Here is a 23,036-nt window from a genome sequence, read left to right as displayed (position 1 = left end):
GTGTATGCAAACTGGTGGGACTGATGGATAAAGGAAAACACAGTGGGATGGAACAAGGGGGGTGGGATGTTACAAAGTACAACTATTTTTTAATATCCTTCCCTAGTCTGTTTGTCCATCTAGTCGCAAATGGGGATATAAACACCATGGAAAAAAAAGTTATTTTGGAGCTTGCACTCCTAGTACTCGCTGTACGGGAAAAATTAGTAGTGGTGCACCGTGTTAAAGTATGTATAATAATAATAATAATAGCATGTTCTTGTATAGCGCTGCTAGTTTTACGTAGCGCTTTACAGAGACATTTTGCAGGCACAGTCCCTGCCCCGTGGAGCTTACAATCTATTTGTATGTATCTAGCTATGGATGAAAGAAAGACCTATCAGAATATATACTAACACATTTGAGACTGTATTGATAACGGATTCACTCACTACAATATAATTATCGTTGAATTGGATTTCTTGCACACAATATGCTGTCAGGTCTAATACCGCTGTAGATCGCGTTTTGTGAAATTATTCAATAGTAGGTATACAGCGGGCACTCGTGGAATTGAAGAAAAGGTTTCTTTATTGGAAGTACAGAAACATGTAGGAGTGATATGTACATCCAATAAAGCCACTTTGTCTTCAAGTCCGCGAGGGCCCGCTGCCTTCTTACTACTATTGAGCTATAGGAACCAGCACCGAATCTTGAGTAGTAAAAATATGACTTTTTATTAGATCATGCCAAAAGGTTCCAGGGTCCCATCATTGGGGTCCAGAGGGGGAACTTCCTTCCTCAGGGAGGGCCTGGTCTGTATGTATATATGTACAAGTACAGGGTTAACCACCCAGATATTGTAAGCACTATAAATAATACAGTCTAATGCGAGCAGAAGTAATGCCTTCTCCCTGCTGGCTCATAAGGGCAGGGTGGAGAGGAAGGAAGGAAAGAGGGGGAGGTGGGAGGAGTAAGATGGGGGGGGGGAGAAGAGGTGTATGTTTTTTAAAACAAAAGTGACCCTGTTTGCAAAGGGGTTTGAAGCAATCTTTCCGTTTCTCCCCTATTAGCAGTGTTGGCATTTTTTAAATAGTCTCCAGAGAGCATTGCCCCCTTGTTTAGGATCATTCATGTTTTTTACAGAGCACAACTGTGCTTCAATTCAGAATCACTTCTATGCCATGTGTTCTATTAGCCACTCGTTTAAAGCTCCATTGTTCTCATGAAGATCTGTGAGTGGGTGGAAACGTTGCCTTATGGGAGTGACCTGCTCAGTTATACTAACATGTTGCTGTCTCTTTCCTGCTGCCTCTGACTGTGCATTGGGATCCATCTGTCGCCTTCAGACTCTCTTACTGGGGAGGATTCTCTCCTTGACTACTCTCTTCTCTCTAACCCTGCGGCTGATCTTCTTGACGAGTTTGTGCCCATAACACTCTCTGCACCAGCGTCTGCAGGTAAAGAAAGCAAAGCCGCGGCAAGTCTGTGACGTCTCTGTGCTGTGTGGCCATTCCACCCATTTCTGTGTCTGAGGTGCAGTCCTGCTTAGCCTGAGCTGTTCAATGGGACAATTCTTCCAAGGACCAAAGTGAACTAATGTTAGTGGCATGTTCCATAGGCTACAAGTAGGTGGCTGCCATCCTTTGTAAACAAATCCGGCAAGTATAAATATTTGACATAGTTACATAGTAGATGAGGTTGAAAAAAGACGTACGGCCATCCAGTTCAACCTATGCTAAAGTTTAGACGACAAGTACTTATCCTATGTTTGTATTTACAGTATATTGATCCAGAGGAAGGCAAACAAAAAAAACTCCAGGAAAGGACAATTATTATTAGATGAGATTCAAAGTAATTAGACGCAAAGAAAATAGAAAGATATTAATTTTGACCAAAAAACAAGTGAAAGTTGGGTAATGGATTATTTTTGTCTAAGGAAGCTGGTTACATTTAATTAAAAAAAAATAATAATAATTAATAAAAAAAAATATATATATATAATCAAACAAATAGACGATACCGTTCTGTGGCTAACGAAATGCTTTTATTTGTGCGAGCTTTCGAGAGACACCGATTTCTTCTGCTGGTGGTGTTACGATGGATAAAATCTCTATTTGCCTGGTTTAACCCTTTCAGTGGGGATTGCAACTGGCGTGGTTACTCGGGGGAGAATTCTCGTGGGTGCAACCTGTGATTTGCATTCCCCGTTCCCTCTAGGATACGAGCATATACAGCGGGACCCTGGGGTGTCAGCCCTCATGATATACAGGGTATAACGTTAGGGCAGCCTAAGGGTTAAAGGGACAGTGTCACATATAGGGCACAAATAATTCAAACAACCTATCGAGGCTTTCTAAGAATAATGAAATCGCCCATAAAATATTATTTTATGCTAATTATTATTATTAACGACTGCCTCATAATTACTTTACAAGCAAAGAACAAATGAAATTAAAACTCGCCTGCACATTCTTAGTCTGATCAGAAAAGAGGTTATTTGAAGATGGTAAAAATCCTTCCAAAGCACTTGACTCGTGGAAAAGTTTAAAAAAGGGATTTAGAAATAGTTGCCTGCGATGAAACGTGCCACTGCTGTTCATTTTGTTCCCAGGATGGAGGTTCCCTTTACAAGTTAACCCCTTCACTGCAGGGCGTGGCTTTGTTTTGTTGTTTTAAAGGTTACGCCACGAAGCCTAACTCCAAACTGTGAACTTGGCGGCTTCACAAACCGGGACTGTAATGCCAAACAACGACCAACACAATATTATAGTCTAACACAATATGCAATTCCTTCTGCTCTCTGCCTGGCATACAAATGCTGCAGCAGTTCCAATGCAGGCAGGCCTAGTAAAGCATTTGCTTTACAAAACTCCGGGGGGAGGGGGGAGGCATTTTTGAGGTTGCCCCAGAATATTGTTTTACATGGGTATTTCTCTCAAATTTGAAACTGCTGGAGGATTTGGCTGTTGTGAATGTGACCAAGATGGGGGGGAGGGGGGGGGCGGGGGAAATAAAGAAAATAAATTGATTAAGGACGTACTAAATATTTTAGGGCAAATGGAACTTCACCTCCACATAAACCATTTGTACGTGTGATGTTGGCGTATTTGTAATGTGATCATGCAAAGTACCACTGCTTTTTTTTTCATATTTTTTTATTTGCAAGCATAAATGTGCACTTAAAGGGAGGTTTTTCATTTTTTTTTATCAGAGATGTCAACTCAATGATTTTCTGTCTCACTGATTTTTAGTATCATAGACTTTAATAGTCTCACCCCCCCCCCCCCCCAAAAAAAAATTGCTGTTTTTCCATGAAAATACAATTTTTGGGGGGTCCACATTCCCCCAAATCTCACTGTATTTTGGTTGACATCTCTGACAACATAGCAAAGCAAAAATGCCTCCGTCAAATGATAGTATCACTCGACCTCTTAACCCTGTATCTGTAAATTTGGGGATTTATTGAGGCAAGTTTGGAGCAAAGCTGACGCCGAAAGGAGCCTTTTTTTTTACCCCGCGTCTCTGCATCAATGTATCAAGGTGCTGGGCTTTGGTGTTCCCCTGTGTTTGTAGCTTTAGGTAGTTACCAACTGCACATACCATTAAGGATCATGTACCCCTTTTTATTTGCACCAAAAATGCAGCATTCCCCTCAAAATTCGATATTGTGTTTTTTATTTTATTACCCTAACCAGAGGGCCCCCCCACCCCCCTGTAGTGAATCTGTTGTCCCCAGACCCGGGAGGTCCCCTTGTTTCCTGAGATACCGTGCCGGACACACACACACGCTACAGACATGGCTGTCCTCCTGATGTTGCTGCTTTCTAGTGATTGTCCAGAATTGAGCATTACCAGACAGTTACTTTCCGTGCAGGAGGAAATATTCTTCCTGTTCCCCCTCGGCCAAATGAGTGATGTGAACTGGAGGGTACCTACCAGGGGACATATGGGTCAGCTCTTGGGGACCCACTTTTTCAAATGATTAACCTCTCCTCCCCCCCGTCCTCCCCTTGCTAATGTTGTATAAACCTTCTATGCATGATTTTTTACAAATGTGTTTTGTTTATGGCATTTCCACCACTGGGTTTAGGTGTGTTCTATCTGAGTAACCGGTGAGTGGTATCTCAGTACAGCAAAGGTTGGGTACCAATGGTTTATAGCCCTGGCAACAGCAAGTCTGCTCTTTAAGAAACGAGTCGTATGTGTGTGTGTCCCCAAACTTGGAGGCCAAGGAGATTTAAAAGGGGGTGTCGGAGATTCAGTAGAGACCCACACACACACTGGGAGATACAGAACGGACAAAGTGTTTGCATGATGGAGGAGCGAGAAAATTCCATTCATCAATAACGCGGTTCATGTATTCCATGAAGTGAAACCCTTACTGTTTTAAATGGGGCTGTTTGAGTCTTAATACCCCAAATCTGCCATCTTTTTTAAATACAGAATGGAGGTGACCCAAAAACAAACCCGTTGCTTTTGGGAGTGGGCAGTGTAAAAAGACTGTCACCCCATTTCTCTTTTCCCTGGGGTGACAGAGAGGAGCATTTTGTACAGCATGTATGTCTGTAATATTTCTGTAGGTAGTCTGCAGGATTAATAGTTCTTCCCCCTGGTATTCTTGGACATTAACCCAGTGGCTGCTAGAGGCCAGTCACATTGCTGGCCGCTTTTCAACCAAGGGGTTAAGGGGCCCATGTATCAAGGCAATTTAGTTTTTTGAGTCTCTTTATATGAGTGACGCTTATATTATCTGAGGTCTAAGCCGGCTTCAACCAAATGACCCGTGTTAATTGTAGCAAATTTGGGTCTTGCATTTTGATGCGCCTGCAAAAAAATTTAAATCCAATCAAAGTTGGCAAATTACACTTTTTTTTGCCTTGAAACATGTACCGTGCCAACGAAACCCCAGAGTAGGCTCCAGCACACTTAAGATAGACAAACGTAGAGAGTCTCAGAATAAGCCACAAATGTAATCACGTAAACGGCAAATTAATATACAAAATTGGAAATGCTAACTGACTACTAATGCAAAGTATTACTTACTGTTGCTTGCATTATTCTGTGACTTTTTTGCTTTGCTTGCATTTGTCTCTCACAGGGGGGACAAGGATTAAGGGAAGTACCTTGAGGTCTCTTTGACCCAAGGGAACGGGCCAGAAGAAAGGGTGTCTACCCTGAAACGTTGCCCCTCTTATCCTACCCCATTGTCTTTATATGTTTTGCTGTTGTCCTCTCTCCATACCCTCATTTGTACCCCACACTTCCCTTCGCCTTTATATCTTGTTTCCCCTTATTTGTGTGATAATTAGAGCTGTATACTTTGCATTAGTAGTCCGTTAGCATTTCCAATTTTGTATATTAATTTGCTGTTTACGTGATTACATTTGTTGCTTATTCTGAGACTCTCTACGTTTGTCTATCTTGTGTTTTTTTTAATAAATCAGTTTTGTAGTAAGAAAAAATACTTTTAGCATTTTCTGTTTTAAAAAAAACAACTTTGAAAGACCAATTTTCTTGTATTCTATTTTAACAGCCATTTGCTAAGGCACTGCCCCTTCATGTCCTGTCACAAGCCCTGGCACACCCCTTTGTCAGCCCTGCCCTCCCTCTAACACATGTCAGTGCAGGAGTGCTCATGAATATTCATGAGCTTCCACTGAGAGACAGAAGCAGACGAAAAACATATCCCTTCTCTAATGATGTCACCAAATTTTGCAGATCAATACATGGAGAACGAATTGACCTGCAGCTATACAGTTCTTTAGGTAATTAGAGATTGCCCACATAAAACTATTGAAGTAAAAAAATTAATTAAAAAAAAAAAAAAAAAAAGACTGACCTGCAGCTTTAAGTGTGCTGGAGCCTTCTCTGGGGTTTCTATGATTTGCAGTGGGGTTGTTTGGGCCGCTTCGCTCCGCGCACACTGCACATTATCAAGACTATTTCGGTCTAGAGTGCTGTCCGTCAGTGTGTTTATATGGACCCTGCCAAGTAAAATTCCTGCTAAGTAACAATTAAAATATAAAATAATAAGCTTCTCACACTGCAGTTTTCTCGTCAAAATGGCAGAAATGTGTGTCTGTGTGTCGGTATACTGTATGTATATATTAAATGCTCATCTTCTTACGATTGTAAGTGCATTTGAACATCCTCACTATTTGTCATGTCAACAATCGGGATGGGTTTACCCTGCCTATTTTTCATCTTCTTTTCATAAAGCAATACAAATACCGCTATTTTATTTTTTATATCCACCATGCAGTCTGATTGCAGCATAAGGCATCTGAGGAGACCGATACACCCTTCAGTGGCAGGAGCAATGCGTTGCAGGCCCCTCTAGCAGTAAAGGGTCTGAGGGCATACCATAGTAGGGCGGGAAATCTGGTATTATGAGGTGCACTTTTCACCGCATCAGAATGGGCAGCTCTTATAGTGCATGACTGGTGGACTCACGCGTAGAGCCGGGGTGCTCGACCCCAGTCCTCAAACCCCCAAACGGCTCAGGTTTTAAGGATATCCAAACATCAGCACAGGCGGCTCAGTCCAAGGCTGAGACACTTATTGTGCCACCTAGGCTGAAGCTGGGATAACCTTAAATCTGACTTGTTTGGGGGGGGGGGGGGGGTCTTCGGGACTGGAGTTGAGCACCACTGGCTTACGGAGAACCTAGTGAAACCGCTCAACCATGTAACCCATTCTGTGCTGTCATGGCCGATCACATAATGTTGTTCTGGCGTAGGGTCATGCGTAGAATTCTGCGGGCCCAGTGAGCCCCTGTTCCGAAGAGCTTACAATGTGTTGTGCCTGAGGCACAGTGAGATAAAGGGATTCTCCCCCAGGTCAAAGTTAGAGCTGACCAGGTGTTCCCGCAGTGTTCTCATTAACAATCTGCCCATCAGCTCTGGGAAGCATAACGAGCAGTGGTTTGAAGTGTGATGGTAGTATAAAGTACCACTACTTTTTTTATTTTATTTATACAAGCAGAGTAACTCTACTTTTAGGCTCATATAGTAACAATTCTACTTTCATTGCAAGGAAGGGGGAGTTTAATTTTTAAAAGGCTCTCCCGCCATCTTTTTATACTGATCTGCCTCCTGTTTAAAGACTCGTCCCCCATTCCTTTTTTATAGCGTGTGTGTGTGTGTGTGTGTGTGTGTGTGTGTGTGTGTGTGTGTGTGTGTGTGTGTGTGTGTGTATATATATATATATATATATATATATATATATATATATATATCTTTAAAACCTGCTCCAAAGCTCTCCGTCCCCAGTGCTTAGCTCATATAGAAATGCTCTGAATCGGGCACAGAACCAAGCCGTTTATAAATCGCGAATAACAGCAGATGATAAAAGAGAATGCAATACTCGCAGCCCAAGAATCTTATACAGAACATAGCACAACATGCAGTAGCTGCTCCAAAGTTGCAGTGATCAGAGCACTTACAGCAGGCATAAGCTTATAGGGATCCATGTTATGTTTGTCCATGGATAAGAAGCAAAGAGTGACTCACTGTGTGCGCTCATTTGCATGACATTACCCAGAATCCCGGGCTGCAGTACAAGCATTGCATGTTAAGAGATGATGGGGAAAGGCCAGTTTGCAGATCGGTCTGAGACATGAATGTGCTCTAGTACTGCGCTTCTTCATGTGTAGCGCGTTAGAAAAAAGGCAAAATAAATCAATTTGCACACAAGTGGTATTTTTTATTTGCTGTACGGTGAAGGGTTTTTGCACCAAAACTTTTTTTGTGCGATCAGAGCACAATTACAACGCAACATTGTTGAAAAACAAAAATACAATGGGGAAACTTTTTTCCTTTTTAAATGCCCCTATAGTGTTTTCTTTCTTCTCCACAATGGACCTGCACGATGAAATGAATGGTTACGGGGGAGCGAAGGTAAATTTGATGCCCTTATATCGCTGACATAAGTGGGGATTGCACCTTCAGCGCTCCTGCTCACTGCTTCACCCCCTTTCTCAGGGGTGGCCAACTCCAGTCCTCAAGGACCACCAACAGGTCAGATTTTAAGGGTATCCCTGCTTCAGCACAGAACTAAGCCACTGAAGCAGAGAGATCCTGAATACCTGACCTTTTGGTGGCCCTTGAAGACTGGAGTTGGCCACTCCCGCCCGATCTGTTTCATTATTTATTTTTTGCGCCTTACACACCCTTCTGCTTCCTGAAACTGACCCTCTCCCTTTAGCTTGTGTGTGAATATTTCTAACCGGCTTCTCTCTTCTGCTGTCTGTGCCTCCCCGCTTTTCTTTCTCTCCTCCGCACGCTGCAGATGATACTAACCTCATAACTGGGTTTGATATCCCCGAGGATACAGAAAAAAGGGCTGATGATGAGTTTGATCCTATTCCAGTTCTGATATCCAAAAACTCCCAAGGTAAGACAGAGGAGGGGCGGGAACGCGGGAGATATAAAAAGATGGGGGGGTCCCCCTTCGCTGCCAGGTGCCTCTGGCAGCAGAGGGGTTATATAGCCTTTAGTTAGCAACCCTTCAAGGTACTGCTACGGTGCGCAATGTCTCCTGCCCTGAAGAGCTTGCCATCTGATTTTGGGGATAGATATGCCCAAGGCGCTGACACTAGGACCCACAAAGAATCTCCCACTTCAAAGGCAACAGCTATAGCGCAAAGTCAATTCCTGGTTAGTTTGATACGTGTAGCAGCTCTTCTCAGGACGTTCTGTGTTTATGAATAGGAGAGAGGTTTGCTACTTACTACGGGTCTAACCAGCACTACAGGGGTTACATATAACATCATTTCATCGGGATGAACAGGGACATCTCGTGGTTACGAGACAGAATGCAGGTCCCTTCAGTGATCCATAATGAGGAGTATTTCAATCCCAATGGATTTCTATTTTTTGTGCATTAAAAAAAGGCACAATTGAAATCGGTAGCTATTTAAAAAAAAAATATTTTTTAATCTTTTTTTTAAATAATTGTAATCTTTAATTTAATCCCGTCAGGTGGGGTAAAGGGTTAGTCCCTACAAGGACACAAGTAAACTAAGGACAGTGACATGTCTAATAGGTTAAATAAAGTAATATATATATATATATATATATATATATATATATATATATATATATATATATATATATATATATATATATATATATATATTTGTACTTTTAACATTTTCAAGGTAATTCTATCTGATGTTTTTTGACCAGACTGTTTGTCAGCCCTCAAAGCCCCATCTAAATTGTTGCATTTGCCCTGTTCTTTATTTGTAAGGTAATTATGAAAGCAATCATTGGTCCAGCACATAAACAGAAGTTACAATAAAAAACTGCGCACCAAATTGTATTGTGAGTTGTGACCCTTAAGTATCAAAGTCTTGGAGAGACTTGCAAAACTAACGTGATAGTGCTCACAACAATAAAGTGCACCAAAAGTTAAACAAATTACAAATTCAGTGCCTGTGTAAATGATCTAAAAATAACCTCATACATCAATGTGAGAGAGTCTGCTGCTGATTAAAATAGATAGCTCGATATCCTGGGACACGAAGAGAATAGCGTAATAATGTAACTACATTGTGATACTAAAAAAGTGGTATTATGCATGTACAGCAATTCCAAATTTTAAAACTAGGCCTGTTTGGGGCACGTGTTACCACTGCAGCATTCAACTGGTCTCAGTTCTGCAAACCGCCGCCGCTTCCGTCGCTCCAGTCCCAGCCAGGTAGGTGAGGGCGTCCTTGTCAGGGCGCTCCGAAGTCCACAGACGCACTCCAACAGCTGAAGTGAGTCTGAGGACATCGGAGCGCCCGACCACGAGGACGCCCTCACCTACCTGGCTGGGACTGGAGCGACGGAAGCGGCGGATTGCATAGAATACCACTTTTTTATTATCACAATATATTTACATTATCACGACAAACAGAAGAAGCTGATATGCTTGAAATCCGTGCTCCTGGAGAAAAGGAATCTAGAGTCATTAGTCAGAGCATATAAAGACTATATTTTTTTTTAGCGGAGATATTCCTTTAACCATTTCAGTACTAGGCAACATCAGTCATGTGATTTTTGCTACGGGAACGATCACGTGACACGGCTGGCTCCCGGATACATGAGACGTAAGGGAAGGGGGGGTGCACTAACGTTTCTATCGGGTTGCCCGCTCTGTCAGAGCGTAGAACCCGATTACCCCTAGAAACCAAGCCCATGACTGGTTTCACAGGTTTTGGGGCTACGATTATGGATCGAGTGTAAGGACAAGTAAATAGAATTACATGGGGTTCAGATAAAACCTCCTGGGGCTTAAATTAAAAAAGAAAATAATAATTCTGGTGTGAACCAGCGACACTGCTTTTCCCCCCCCACTTCCTGCTCCACCTGCACTCATCTCTCTGCTTTTTGCTCTGTCTCCCTTCACAACATACTGAACTGCTATCTCTCACACTTCCAGGTTCCCATTCTAATCACAGCAGTGGCAACTCTGATTCCAGCCTTCCAAACTTGACCAGGTCCCTTCTGCTGGTGGATCAGCTTATAGACTTGTAAACCGCACACACAGTAGCAGATTCACCATTGTGAGTTCCCCAGAGGACTAAACCTGCATATATATATATAGATATATATATATATCTATATATATCTATCTATATATTGATATATATCTCTATTTTTTAATTTGACCTTCCTCTGCACATCAGCAACTAAAAGTACGCTCTGTGGATCTGCCAAGGAGCCCTGGCTACTGACTTTGAAAACATTGAAAACATATCGTCGGCATCCTAGCTGCTTTGTCTTGTGTGACCGCTTCTGTCTTAAGGGGATAAAGATACCTGTGTCGTGGATGGAATATGCGGGACAGAAGATTGTGTGATGGTTGGATGAGCCTAGTCTGCTTCAGCTGTCAGGAGCTGTGTCCTGCAGCAGCTGTGGGGGACAATGCACGGTGTTCAACGTTAACTTATTCTACGTAATAACAATAGATCGTGAAAAAGGTCATTGAAAGGAGATGCCGATCAAAAATCCAAATCAAGATTTTATAAGTTGGGATTCCGGTTTTCTATGTTTGTTTTTTTTGTTAAAATTAATGTTTGTTTTTTCAGCATTTTCATTTTATTAGGAAAACCAGTGTTAACAAAGAAACAAAATTGAGATATTTTTTAATTTTGGTGTTTATCGGGGCACTTTTTGTTTTGTTTACATACTCCTTGTGTTGCCTTTGTGTCCTCTCTGTGTCTGGGCTCTTGCAAGAGGTGGAACTCAATAGGAAATGATGCTTCATTTCCGGTTATTATCAGTTGTAACCAGAAGTGCAAGATTATCAGTCAGGGTGGGGGCGAGATTCCAGTGTTTTCCAGTTTTATAAAGTAAAACCGGAATCCCTACTTAAAAGGTAGTAAGAAGTATATAATGTGTCATCACACGAGATCAAGTTCCAGGTGTAAAATGTTCACTTCAATATCTCCAGAGCTGTTACTTTGTAACACAGGAATGACCATGTGTCTGCAATATTACTAGGTGATTAAAGCTCTGTAATGATGCTCATTTACAATATTCTCTCTCTCCCACATGTAATATATAAAGAGGATTCACTTATTTCCTATAATGGAGGTTTTGGTTCTGGTAAAAAGCTACTGGACCACATAGATTGTTTTTTTTTTTGTTTTGTTTTTTTGAGGGGGGGGGGGTCTGAGGTTTGTTGCATGTTAAAAATAAAGGGGTGAAGAGAGATCAGGGGGGTCATAACATAGAAATGAGTAGCTAATGACCTTCTTTTAAAACTGAAACAAGACCAGTAAAATTCTCCTTTCCTATTACGTTGGAAAACACAGAATTCAGGTAACAAAATTAGCCATGGTCAAATTGTGCAGCCTGAAAATCTTATGTACAAACTCAATCCAAAGGATCTTCATGTTGGTCAATTAAAAATATATATCAAGCTACATAAAGTACAGAAACTATATTTAAATGTAATGTTCAACTTTGTTGATTGAGCACATCGAACTGTTACCATTGCAGAATGTCTATTTCATGCATATCTACGATCAACCTGCTTAGACACCAGGCATTTCCCCTGTGCATGGGACACCTGCTGTGGCTGGGACTCTCTTTCTATAAGTATTTAAATCTGTGTGTGTGCGTGTGTGTCAAGCAAGTAAAAGTGTGCTCCCTATCTGTGCAGAACTACGTGAGACCGTTTCAAATATATCTGTATATTGTGCTCCGCGCCTGCTCTGAAAAGTGTGGAGTTCAGATAGTTTCATCAGCTGTTTTTGGATGTATCAGGAAGGCTGTCCGTGATCTCACCCGTCACTTGAACAATGTTGCTGTCTGTAAATACCCCTCTTCTGAGTGTGCGGGGGGACTTTTGAGTTGCATCTGTACAACTGATTTCAACACACGATCTTACTTTATTCCTCTGTATCATAGAGAAAGCGGGTTCTCGTCACAGGAGCAACTTAACGCTATCGCAGTAGACAAAATCCTTTAGTGAAGTGGTTGGTAGAACTTTATTACTTGTGTATATAAGTATATATATGTATAAATATATTTCAGTTATTTTCAGTCCCTCCGTCTGCTACGATACAAAATCCGATTCTGGGACTTCTCTTCGTCCTTCTAGTTCCCGAACGTAGAAATGAAAATCCGAACGTTATACTCGCACAGACCCAGCTGTTGATTGTATAGTCGATCCCAATCTATTTCTGTGAATTAAACTATTTTAAAGAATGGCTGAGAAGTCAGATCTGAGCAGTGACACTAACCTGGTTTTGTGTTCTTCTGAAATGTAATGGAGTGGTTTGTTTCTTTATGGTGTGGGGCTAGAAGAAACGTTTACGATGAGCATCAATATATTGGGAATGCATCATCCATACATTGGGCACATTCTTTATTGGGATAGTAACCCTCCTTCAATACCAGAGACACCATTGGCAGGTAAGGGGTTAGTACAGGAAAAGACAGGCTCCAGGGGTTAGTACATACTGAATTTCTGGCACGTACTGTATACAGTATGTTTTCCTCCTCCACTCCCCCATGCAAAAGCAGCAACCTCAAATCCCCTCCTATCCCCCCTCTTGCACTGAATGAGTTAATATATTGAATCCACATACACCTGGGGGTCTGTATCTAGGGAAAAGTGGTGCACCTCTGGGGAGGGGGGACGACAAACTGCACCGTGTGCATTGGAGAAAAAAAAACCCTATGAATTTGAATGGGATTTTTCTCTTTACATACGGAATTGCACCACTTTTGCCTTGAGACATATGCCCCTCAGTATCTTCAACCCCCCTCCCCCGATTCTTTGGTTTGACTTTGAAACACAAGTGGATTTAGCTCATGCGGTCCCACTCTTATACTAATTAATTACTAGATTGCAGTGTAAGAAGAGGAGCGGGACAGAATCCATCAGTGCGCCACCATTAGGCAGCTGGGTGGAGCGGGGAGAAGCTTCTACCCACAGCTGCAACTTCGATTCTATACACACACACACACACACACACACACACACACACACACACACACACACACACACACACACACACACACACACACACACACACACACACACACACACACATACACACATACACACACGCACATATAATGGGCAGCCCTTTTGATGTCTAAGGGGCTGCATATGTACTTCATGTTGCCTTCCAATGGTTAGCTCATCCGTCAATGGTGTGGATTCCTATACTGTAATGTATTCTTTTTTTTGGCCGTGTGTTAACTTCTTGTAAGGAGCACCTCTCTTTTTGTGATCCCTCAAGCAGTCAGGTGAGTGCTGCAACAAAGCACATATACTAAGCACACAGGTAAATAGTTGGGAGAAAGGAATACTTGCCTGAAGAGCTTACAATCTAAATGGCATGCTGGAAAAAAAACTTGGAGACAGTATGGGTGTATCGGGCTTTGTGCACATCAGAGGGAGGGAAGGTGAGTAAGTGCTATTGACCGCAGGGGTACAGTCACCAGTCTTTACATTTCTTCCCCTTGGGTGATTAACCTCTTTGCAGCCAGAGGGGGTAGCTCATTGCTCTGTATGTTATTATATTGTCCTGTGATTTGTTGCCGGCCTCCCTGTCAGCATAGGGGCTACTAGGCCCTTGGGGTAAATGGCATTATGTGTATGGATTCTGGGAGAGGTCTCATGTATTTGATACAGCACCCCCCCTCCCCTGTATCCACACCTGTTCACTTTTTTTTCTTGTTCTACCTCAATCTTTCTTTCATTCCCCTTTCTTGTCCCTTTTGCCATCACTTGCCCAATGCCACTAGCCTGCTAATGTCACACAGAAGGTAAGCTGTACTGTATGTGATGACCTGTGTGTTGTATTGTTTCATGATAAACTGAGATGGGAACAATTGTATGTATGTATAAAACGGAAATAGCCGTGTTAGTGCGATAGTGCAGAATAAATGAGTTCTTCAGTATTAGGTGATACCTTTTTTATTTAGACTAATACTGAAGTACTAATTTATTTTGCACTGTATGTGTGTATGTATATGTGTGTAAAATATATATGTGTGTGTGTGTGTGTGTATGTATATATATATATATATATAATGGATATATATATATATATAATGGATATATGGCTTTTTCGGAGGGAGCGCAGTTTCTGTGCCCTTTTTTTCATACACCAGGTGGTGCATTTTATAGCATTGTTGTGATCTAAATGTTTATTTTTTTATGTTTTATAAAAAAAATTGTAATAATTATTTTTACAGAAATAATAATATAGATTTGAAACAATTTTGTACTATGAATAAATAAGTATATTATTGCACATGTCCAAGAATAATACCTCCCACCCCGGTCCCAACCTCGCGTCAAGAGTTCCCCAACTTTCTTTTTTTAATAGTTAAGGAGACATGTTGCACATACAATGCGCGATGTAGCGGGAACATTCAAGCAACATTCTGTAGCACACTTTTTGCCTGGCAATGTTTAATGTTAATATATATCTTTTTAACCTCAGCCACACATTTTTGCAACTTCTGTTTCAATGTAGCATTCTGACTATAATAATAATAATAGGCATACGTGGCACTAGTTTCTGCACAGCGGGTGACTGAACTACCATTATCCTAATTGAATGTGGTTTACCATTGAGCAAAGGGCTTTAAAGTAAATTCTTTAGAGTTTTCAGTAATGGTAACCTTTTTAGAAAAGATATTTGGGGCCCCTTTTTGACGACAAATGTTCTATCAGTGGACATTCAAAGTGTTAGTTCTAAAAGCAGGATAACCTCCTATGCAGTGTTTGACATTTTTAGCAGTGAAGGGGTTAATCCAACAATTGTGGAGGGCACCTTTTTGTAATCCTTTTGTTTTTCTGTGAAGCTAAATAAGTTTCTCAGTCAGTGTAGTATGTGCATTCTGTTGCGATGTCATAGTGAATGTAAGTTGTTCTCTGCTTGCTATTGTAGGTCTCCAGAGAAACCCTCAGGCTTTTCCTCTTGGAAGTAGCGAGCATCTAAAAACATCTAGTGCTGGCGGGTACCCTCTGTGTGTTGACAACACTCATATACTTGAGCTGAAGACGGATTGTCCATCAAAGGGCCCTTCCAGCTGCAGCTCCTTTCACAGCAGCGAAGGAGAGGGCACGGACCATGAGCCAGACCTGCTGGACTGCAGTGGGTCAAGACCTCTGCTGATGGACTCGGACGAAGACGAGGGTTCTGGGAAAGCAAAAGATGCTGAGTTCGCAACCTCTAACCAAGAGGTCATTCCCACGCAGAGCTCCCAACTCTACCCTTTGGTTCAAGAGTTGGATGTCTTCTCCACCGCTCCTTTCGGGGGCTCCAGGATGACTCTGGACGATTCCGATATCTTCACCAACGCTCCCTTTGTGGCCAAGACCACCGCTGCTTTTGGTCAGACTGAGGACGCAGATGTGTTTCTCAGAGCCCCCTTCTCCAGGAAAATTAGTGTGGAAGAGGCTGCCCCATGTGTCTCTCCCCAAGGTCTTCCGCCACTCCTAGGTCTTGACATGACACTGGCCGGTAACTCTACATTCCGGAGCGCGGCACCTGGAGCCGCCTCAATGAAAACCTCGTTTACCACAGGAAACCTCTCTGCACATTCCAGTAGAGCTGTGGATTCAGCTGAGGCGGCTCCTTTTACAGGCATCTCCAAGGAACCAAAAAGAGTGGAGAATCATAGGATCCCAGGACACGAAGCCGCCCAGGAGAGCGTATTTGGGACGGTTGTAACAAAGCCTTTCCGCCCTCAGTCCCTGTCTAAGTATTCCCGACACTATGGCCCTCAGGATGGGCGTAGCTTGGATGCACAGCCCGTGGCTGCTTACAAAGTTGTAACCCACACTGGAAAGGTGTCGGTGGCTGGTTCTGTTCCCATTTCCTCTCTGACCCACAGGACTTCAGAGATCATCAGTGTTGATCCCTTTGGCTCTGCTCCTTTCCCTGCCAGGTCAAACCCATAGGATGCATGTTTTTGACGTGGGTTGTGCTTCTAATAAACTCTTAGGGTCGTCTCCCTCCCCCCCTGTTATAACCTGCAACCGCTGCAATATTTTTCTTCCCTGGAAACTCATCTTGCAGTGTTCGTCCTACAAAACCACTCCAATCCCTTCGCTGGCCCCTTCTGGCAGCATAGGAGTTAAGGCCACAATCCCTACTTTTGGTGTGTGAAAAGACTAAATTGAAGAAGTATAAATTTAGTTTCTTTCCCCCCTTTCGAAATAATAAGCATGTATCCCATTTCAGGTCAGGGACTGAAGGGGTTAATGCGGTATTAATGTTTTTGTTTTCTCTTAGAACCAAGTCAGACTTTGTGCCTAATTTAGGATGTGACTTTAGACATTTGAGGTGCCTTATTTATGATGACCTGGTATCATTTTTGTTTTAGATCTCCCAGGGACAGGATCAGTCAGCTCTGCTGTAAAGATTGGAAATCTAAAATCACGTACTGTCTGAGCCAGTCCCTAGAAATCTGCAGACAGGTTCTCATCTCAGCCTTATCTTTTTATTAATTTGGATTATACCTTTTTTTTTTTTTTTTTTTTTTAATGTCTTTGTGTTTACTTTTTGATTTTCTGTGACAATGTTCTTCCTAAAACATTAAAAGCACTTGGAAATAAAGACAGCGGACACCCTGTTATTCTCCCTTACAAACCTCACCTAAAAGTACAGTGCCATTTAGCATGTGGAGCTGTAGTGCAAAGCTATTTTAATAGATGGTTTATAATTCAGTTGGTTGATTAGTTTTGTATGAACAGAACAACAGGTACTAAGAAATATGCAATATGTACTGCTGTTGTGTGTGTAAGAAAAATAAATAAATATATATATATAAACAGTGTTCGACAAACCTATACATTTGCTCGCCCCCGGGCGAGTGGATTTAACATCGTGGCGAGCTCCTATTGGCCCAAGCAGCATACATTTGGTACTAGGTGGCGAGTAGATTTTTTGGTGATTTGTCAACCACTGTATATAAATATATATATATATATATATATATTGCCATACATACAAGATTAAACTCCTAAGGCCAAATCATACGTATGAAAATAATTCCTAGATAATATAAATAAAAACTATATATATTTTAGATTAAGCCATGGACCCCAGTGTGCTGTAGTCAGAGATAGGGTTGCCAGGTGTCCAGTACTGAAACCGTACTTTCCTGTATTTGGACACTGCCGAGTAAAAAATGTGAGGTAATACTGGACATGTATGTGTCCGGTATTACCTCTCTGGACATAATGACCTGACCGGCTTGGGGGGACCACGGCATTTCCCCGAGCAGGGCTGTTAGGGGGCTGGGCAGCTTCCTGGATACTGATGGCTGATGCTAGGTAATGAAGCCAATCAGGAGGCGGTGTCAGGAACCGGGGCAAGGAGAGGAGGAAACGGCATGGAGTGGACAGGTGTGCATCCCTTGAGCGTGTGTCTCTTGAGCACGTCGCACCTTTCACCGTTGTGTCCAGTATTTTTTTTTTAGAGAAGCCTGTGTCAGAGCTGAATTATAAACCGATTTTTAAAATAGTCAAAGCCATTTTTAAGTGCCCCTAAAAAATGGTGTGTGTGTATAAGTATTTTATATATACACACGTTTTAAGTTATGGGTGAAAAAGGCAACAAGAAACCTCCACCGTATTGCATATAGCAAATAAAATGATAACTTGTGAGCACATTCACATATCTGCAGCCCTGCCTTTCATCATTATCCCCGGCATACAGTGCTTCCACTGCTGCAAGGGATTCTGGGAAATTACATGCAAATGAGCACACAATGTGTCACCTTTTGTCTGAAAAACCATTTTTACATGGAGCCCATGTAAGCTAATGCTTGCTGTTAACACAGCTTTAAAGCACAGCATGAAAATCGGACGCAAAGCCAGAGAATCCATTCACAGACATGTTTCAACCTTAAAGCTGCAGTTCAAGCTCCCGTTATTTTTTTTATTTTTTTACTTCAATAGTTTCATGTGGGCAATCTCTACTTACCTAAAGAACTGCATAGCTGCCGATCAATTCGTTCTCCGTCTATTGATCGGCGAAGTTTGGCGACATCTTTAGATCTGAGGAATGTAAATGGTTGCTATAGGAACAAACATGCTTGTTAAAATAGAATACAAGAAAATTGGTCTTTCAAAGTTGTTGTTTTTTAAAACAGAAAATGCTAAGTATTTTTTCTTACTACAGGACTGATTTATTTAAAAAAAACAAAAAAAAAAACACAGGATATTGCTTGAACTGCAGCTTTAATGGGTATCATCAGTGTAAAGTTGGTTGTACATCCCTTGCTACAGTGGAAACACTGTATGCTGGGGATAATGGTGAAAGGCAGGGTTGCAGAATGTGAATGTGCTCACAAGTGATCTTTTTATTATATATATATATATATATATATATATATATATATATACACACATACATACATACATACATACATACATATATACACGATAGGATAGTGCTACAGGATTTAACATTGACATGCATGAGCAGGATGAGAAAAGAGTGCTTTGTACCAACAGAATGAATGGCTTTTCCTGGGCTTTCAGTGGGACTGTACTTTTAACTCTTTGGAGGAAGGAAGATAGAAGTGCCCCATAAGATTTAGTAATCAGGGCTTGGACTGTTATATAATTATACATAATAGATTTAAATGGCTCTGGTAAATGAGATTTGATTGCACATGTACAGCAGGGTCTCCGCAGCACGTACTGTAACTTGTCCGATCATGATCTGTTATTTATGTAATGTTGTGAAATAAAGCGACACCTCACGCTGTCGGTGAAATAAATGCTGTGTATTCCGGGTCCTGCGCGCTCAGAAACGTGTGATCGTTTCTTTTGGGCGCGGTAAAGGCTGCTCTTTCCCAGCTCTGGTTTTGAAGTGCTGCTCCTTACACGCTGCATCTCTGAAGGAATAGAAAATACATTTGTGGTTTAAAAGACAATAAATTTTCAAATCGATTGAACAAAGTCCTTGTTTTTTTTCATTCAAAGTCCTTAACATATTGTGTGTATACAGTAAAGCGAAAGTGCTCAGGGTTGGAACGCCCTGCTTACCATTTCATATCTGTATTTGTAGCTCAGTATTTAACCTTTGGCAGTGCAGGGGTTGTACTTAATTGTAGGCTCTAAACTCACCCACCCCCACTGCCCCACCACTTCCCCCACTGCCTTAGTTGAGGGAACAATTCTAATTGGAAAAATGTATGTATATCTTAGTGCCCACAGTGTACTTGGCCAATTGATGTAGTGGTTCCCAGCACTAAGTATGAAAAAAATCAGGCATCAATAAAGAAAAAACAATGATATATTCAAGAAAATTGCTTTACATAAGCCAACCCTATTAGGGGCTAGGAAAGAACTTTACATGGAAACAAGGGTTAAACAATAAGTCGCAAATCTGGAGAGGGAGAAAGATGGAGGAAATTGTCACGGGAGGTGGGGTTTGGCCCGGTATTAAAGGGGTTACACCCGATTTGGCCACCCCCTGCTCTCACTTGGGAAGCAGGTTAACTGGACTGCGGTCCAGTAATGTTTTTACCCTGCTTCAGTCCCCATATGTGTATTCCCCTGTAAATATGTATTGTTCCCATTCCAGTGTCTGCACCAACACATACACTGGGAATGATGCGAGAGGGAAAGGGTTAATAGTCAAGGAGTGATTATAGCCCTTTGTTCCATTTTCCTGCCTTTGCAGGCTCCATTTTGCAGCTCTCCATAGGTCGCCGTTGCAGCTCAATGCGATCCTATGGGGAAACTGGCGATTTCGGTCCATTTTCACCAGAAGACCTGCAGGTGGCGCCCGAGAGGAGGAGCGGCGGTTCCCCATTGTAAGTCAATGGAGCCATTCATTTCAATGGGGATTCCTCGACGCCGACCTCCAGGAACGGGTTGGCAGCCATCCAAACCGCAGACCGCGGATACAATGTCTGAAAAAGAGCTTTTGATCACCTTAGTTCAAGTTCAACTACAATTGGCATGGGAAACTTAGGTTCTAGGAAATGAAATTCTTTTTGCCCCTCGACCCTAGGAACCCCCACACACGACCACCACCGGGTCCGAGAATGATGGCCCCCCTCGTAATGGGTCGCACTCGCCACGAGGGTCGCGCCATTGACTCTAATGGGAGCGGAGGTCCCATTGAGTCGTATGGCGGTGCCGGCCCATGCATTTCCTATGGCGGCACCGCCCATATTGATTCCAATGGGGGAAAGCCGCGTGGCTTTAAAACGGCTAAGTCCGAAAGGGTAAAATGTGTAAGCCCATATCTCCGGTTCTGTGAGTACCAGAGGGTTGGGATTTTGGTCGCATGTAGTCACTGTTCCGGCATGACTGCATGGCCATTTCCAGCCCTCTCCATCCAACCAGACGGAGTATGGGCAAATGTAAAAATTGTGGTTTTCCTATAGACTTCAATGGCGGAGTTGCTCCATTGAAAGCCTATAGCGGCGGAGCCCATTGACTTCAATGGCGGAGTTGCTCCATTGAAAGCCTATAGCGGCGGAGCCCATTGACTTCAACGGCGGAGATGCTCCATTGAAAGCCTATAGCGGCGGAGCCCGTTGATTTCAATGGGAGAGTGAAAAGTAGAGATTTCTTTTAGCCATAGCGGAGAATCCTGGATTAAAGTTAATAGGGGATTTTAACTGGTTTTTTTTTGTATCTCCGGTTCTGGGGTCGTCAGAGGCTGAAACTTGGCCACTATGGCAAGGGTCCTCCGGCATGAGGACCTGGCAAATTTCAGCCCGTTCAGACCCACAGAACGGATTATTTTAATATAGGTAGATATTAAAGAATATACTGTTTTGCAAAGCTGGTATAAAAGCCCGGGGAAATTACTGGCTCTGCTTTATGTTAATGTTCAGGGGGGAGACAAGTGGTCTACAATAAACCCTCTGATCAAAGACTGACCACTCTGATTGTGTACAATAGGGCGGGGGAACGCAGAGCCTGAGGGGTCTGTAAGTGTCATAAGTCACACTTTCAGACAGAAGGGTGGCCTGACTTCAAAGGAGTCTGCTAGACATTCAGGCGCCCCAAAGTTAAGGTATGGGGGCTGAAACTCCATATAAACGAGTGTAAGCCCTATAACCATTGGCTTCGTGTCTTTTTGTGATGTCTTCATCTGAACCTGTATTGCTGAATGAATTGCCAATCCTGTATCCTGATTGCTTCATTGTCCAACCCTTAAGTAAGTGTTATTTCTTGTCTGTTATTTGTATCATCTTGTGTGTTCACCTATCTAAGGAATAAACTATATTTATTATATCTAAGTCGTGTTCAATTCAACCCAGATATTTTGGTGTGTATTGTAACCTATCACTAGCTACCGTGACAGAAATACAAAGAGAACAACAACCGTGGGGGGAAAAGGGAGGGGGGGGAAAGGGAGGGGAGGGAAAAGAACAACGTATAACAAACGCTGAAACGTTAGTTTCCCCCCTATATTTTATCACCTTAACCTGAGCGTTTGTTATGTTGTTCTTTTCCCTCCCCTTCCTTTTTATCCTCCCTTTCCCCCCCCACGGTTGTTCTCTTTGTATTTCCTTCATCTTTCTCCCTCTCCAGATTTGCGACTTATTTTTTAACCCTTGTTTCCATGTAAAGTTCTTTCCTAGCCCCTATAAGGGTTGGCTTATGTAATGCAATTTTCTTGAATATATCATTGTTTTTTCTTTATTGATGCCTCTATCTGATTTTTTTCATACTGAGTGCTGGGAACCACTACATCAATTGGTTATTGTTTTGAGGGGGCCAGGGGTCCCTCTCTGTTTCCGTGCACCAGATCAGAATTGTATTTACTTATATAACCTCCTGTGGAGGAGTGCTGCTTAACTCACATACTTTGTACAGTGTACTTGGCATTTTAGAAAGACAATACAGTACAGGGAATTATAATACAATAATCGCAATAAGTCACAGACAATAGGAAAGGAAATCCCTGCTGCGCAGAGTTTACAATCCAATGTGAGTGGCTTAGTGAGTGAAGACACTGACTGTAAACAGTGACACTGAGTTTGAATCAGGGGAACCTGGTTCAAATCCTGGTGTCCGGTTCCAAATATAGAGTGCAAGATGGTCAGGGACTGTGTGTAACAATATTGTGCTGCGTGCCGAAGTTATATATGTAGCCATGTCCCCTCTTACCTACTGGGCTGGGGAGGGGGGCGGTTGCGGGGTGTCAGAGTGCCGGAGCTCCGCAGTGGACCGCCAGTGCAGGGCACCGCCATATTGTATGTTTGCGCATGCTCATAGGAGCCGTGCACATGTGCATTGAAGTGAGTAGTGGCAGCCATCATAGGAACTGCTCTGCAAGGGACTACATGTCCCAGGAGCCTCCTGGAGTAGGCAGAGCAGGAGATAGATACAATTTGGCGCAAAGAGACCGCGCGCCAGTCGGAGCGGGGACGTCAGCAGAGAAGGTAGTGTCCAGGTGCCAGTGGCTCCCGGACTAGCCCAGATCTGCCCCGAAGGACCCAGCCCCTTCAGATTGTAATTGCTGCAGGGAAGGTCCCAGATAGGGACACTCCCCTTAGCACCTTAGTGACTGAGTGCGGTATCAGTAACTGGCCGCGCGTAATCTGCAG

General features: G+C 42.6%; 1 protein-coding gene across 14 annotated transcripts in view; it reads left to right on the top strand.

Moving 5' to 3' along the window:
* AAK1 (AP2 associated kinase 1) overlaps nucleotides 1-18,861 on the top strand; it is an 84,215-nt gene extending 65,354 nt beyond the window's left edge. For 3 of the 14 annotated variants that reach the window (XM_075601315.1, XM_075601312.1, XM_075601310.1), the window contains 3 exons: nucleotides 1,329-1,439; nucleotides 8,272-8,376; nucleotides 15,392-18,861. In XM_075601315.1, the coding sequence (XP_075457430.1) occupies nucleotides 1,329-1,439; nucleotides 8,272-8,376; nucleotides 15,392-16,407 (1,232 nt within the window). In that variant the 3' untranslated portion in view covers nucleotides 16,408-18,861. Of the gene's footprint in view, nucleotides 1-1,328; nucleotides 1,440-8,271; nucleotides 8,377-10,410; nucleotides 11,636-15,391 lie in introns of those variants that run through there. The other 11 variants (XM_075601318.1, XM_075601317.1, XM_075601314.1 and 8 more) reach the window with 7 other exon arrangements.
* Nucleotides 18,862-23,036: the final 4,175 nt, after the last annotated feature.

The sequence above is a fragment of the Ascaphus truei genome, chromosome 5 (genome assembly GCF_040206685.1).
Source record: "Ascaphus truei isolate aAscTru1 chromosome 5, aAscTru1.hap1, whole genome shotgun sequence".
Lineage (NCBI taxonomy): Eukaryota > Metazoa > Chordata > Amphibia > Anura > Ascaphidae > Ascaphus > Ascaphus truei.
This window is presented reverse-complemented; position numbering and strand designations above follow the sequence as displayed.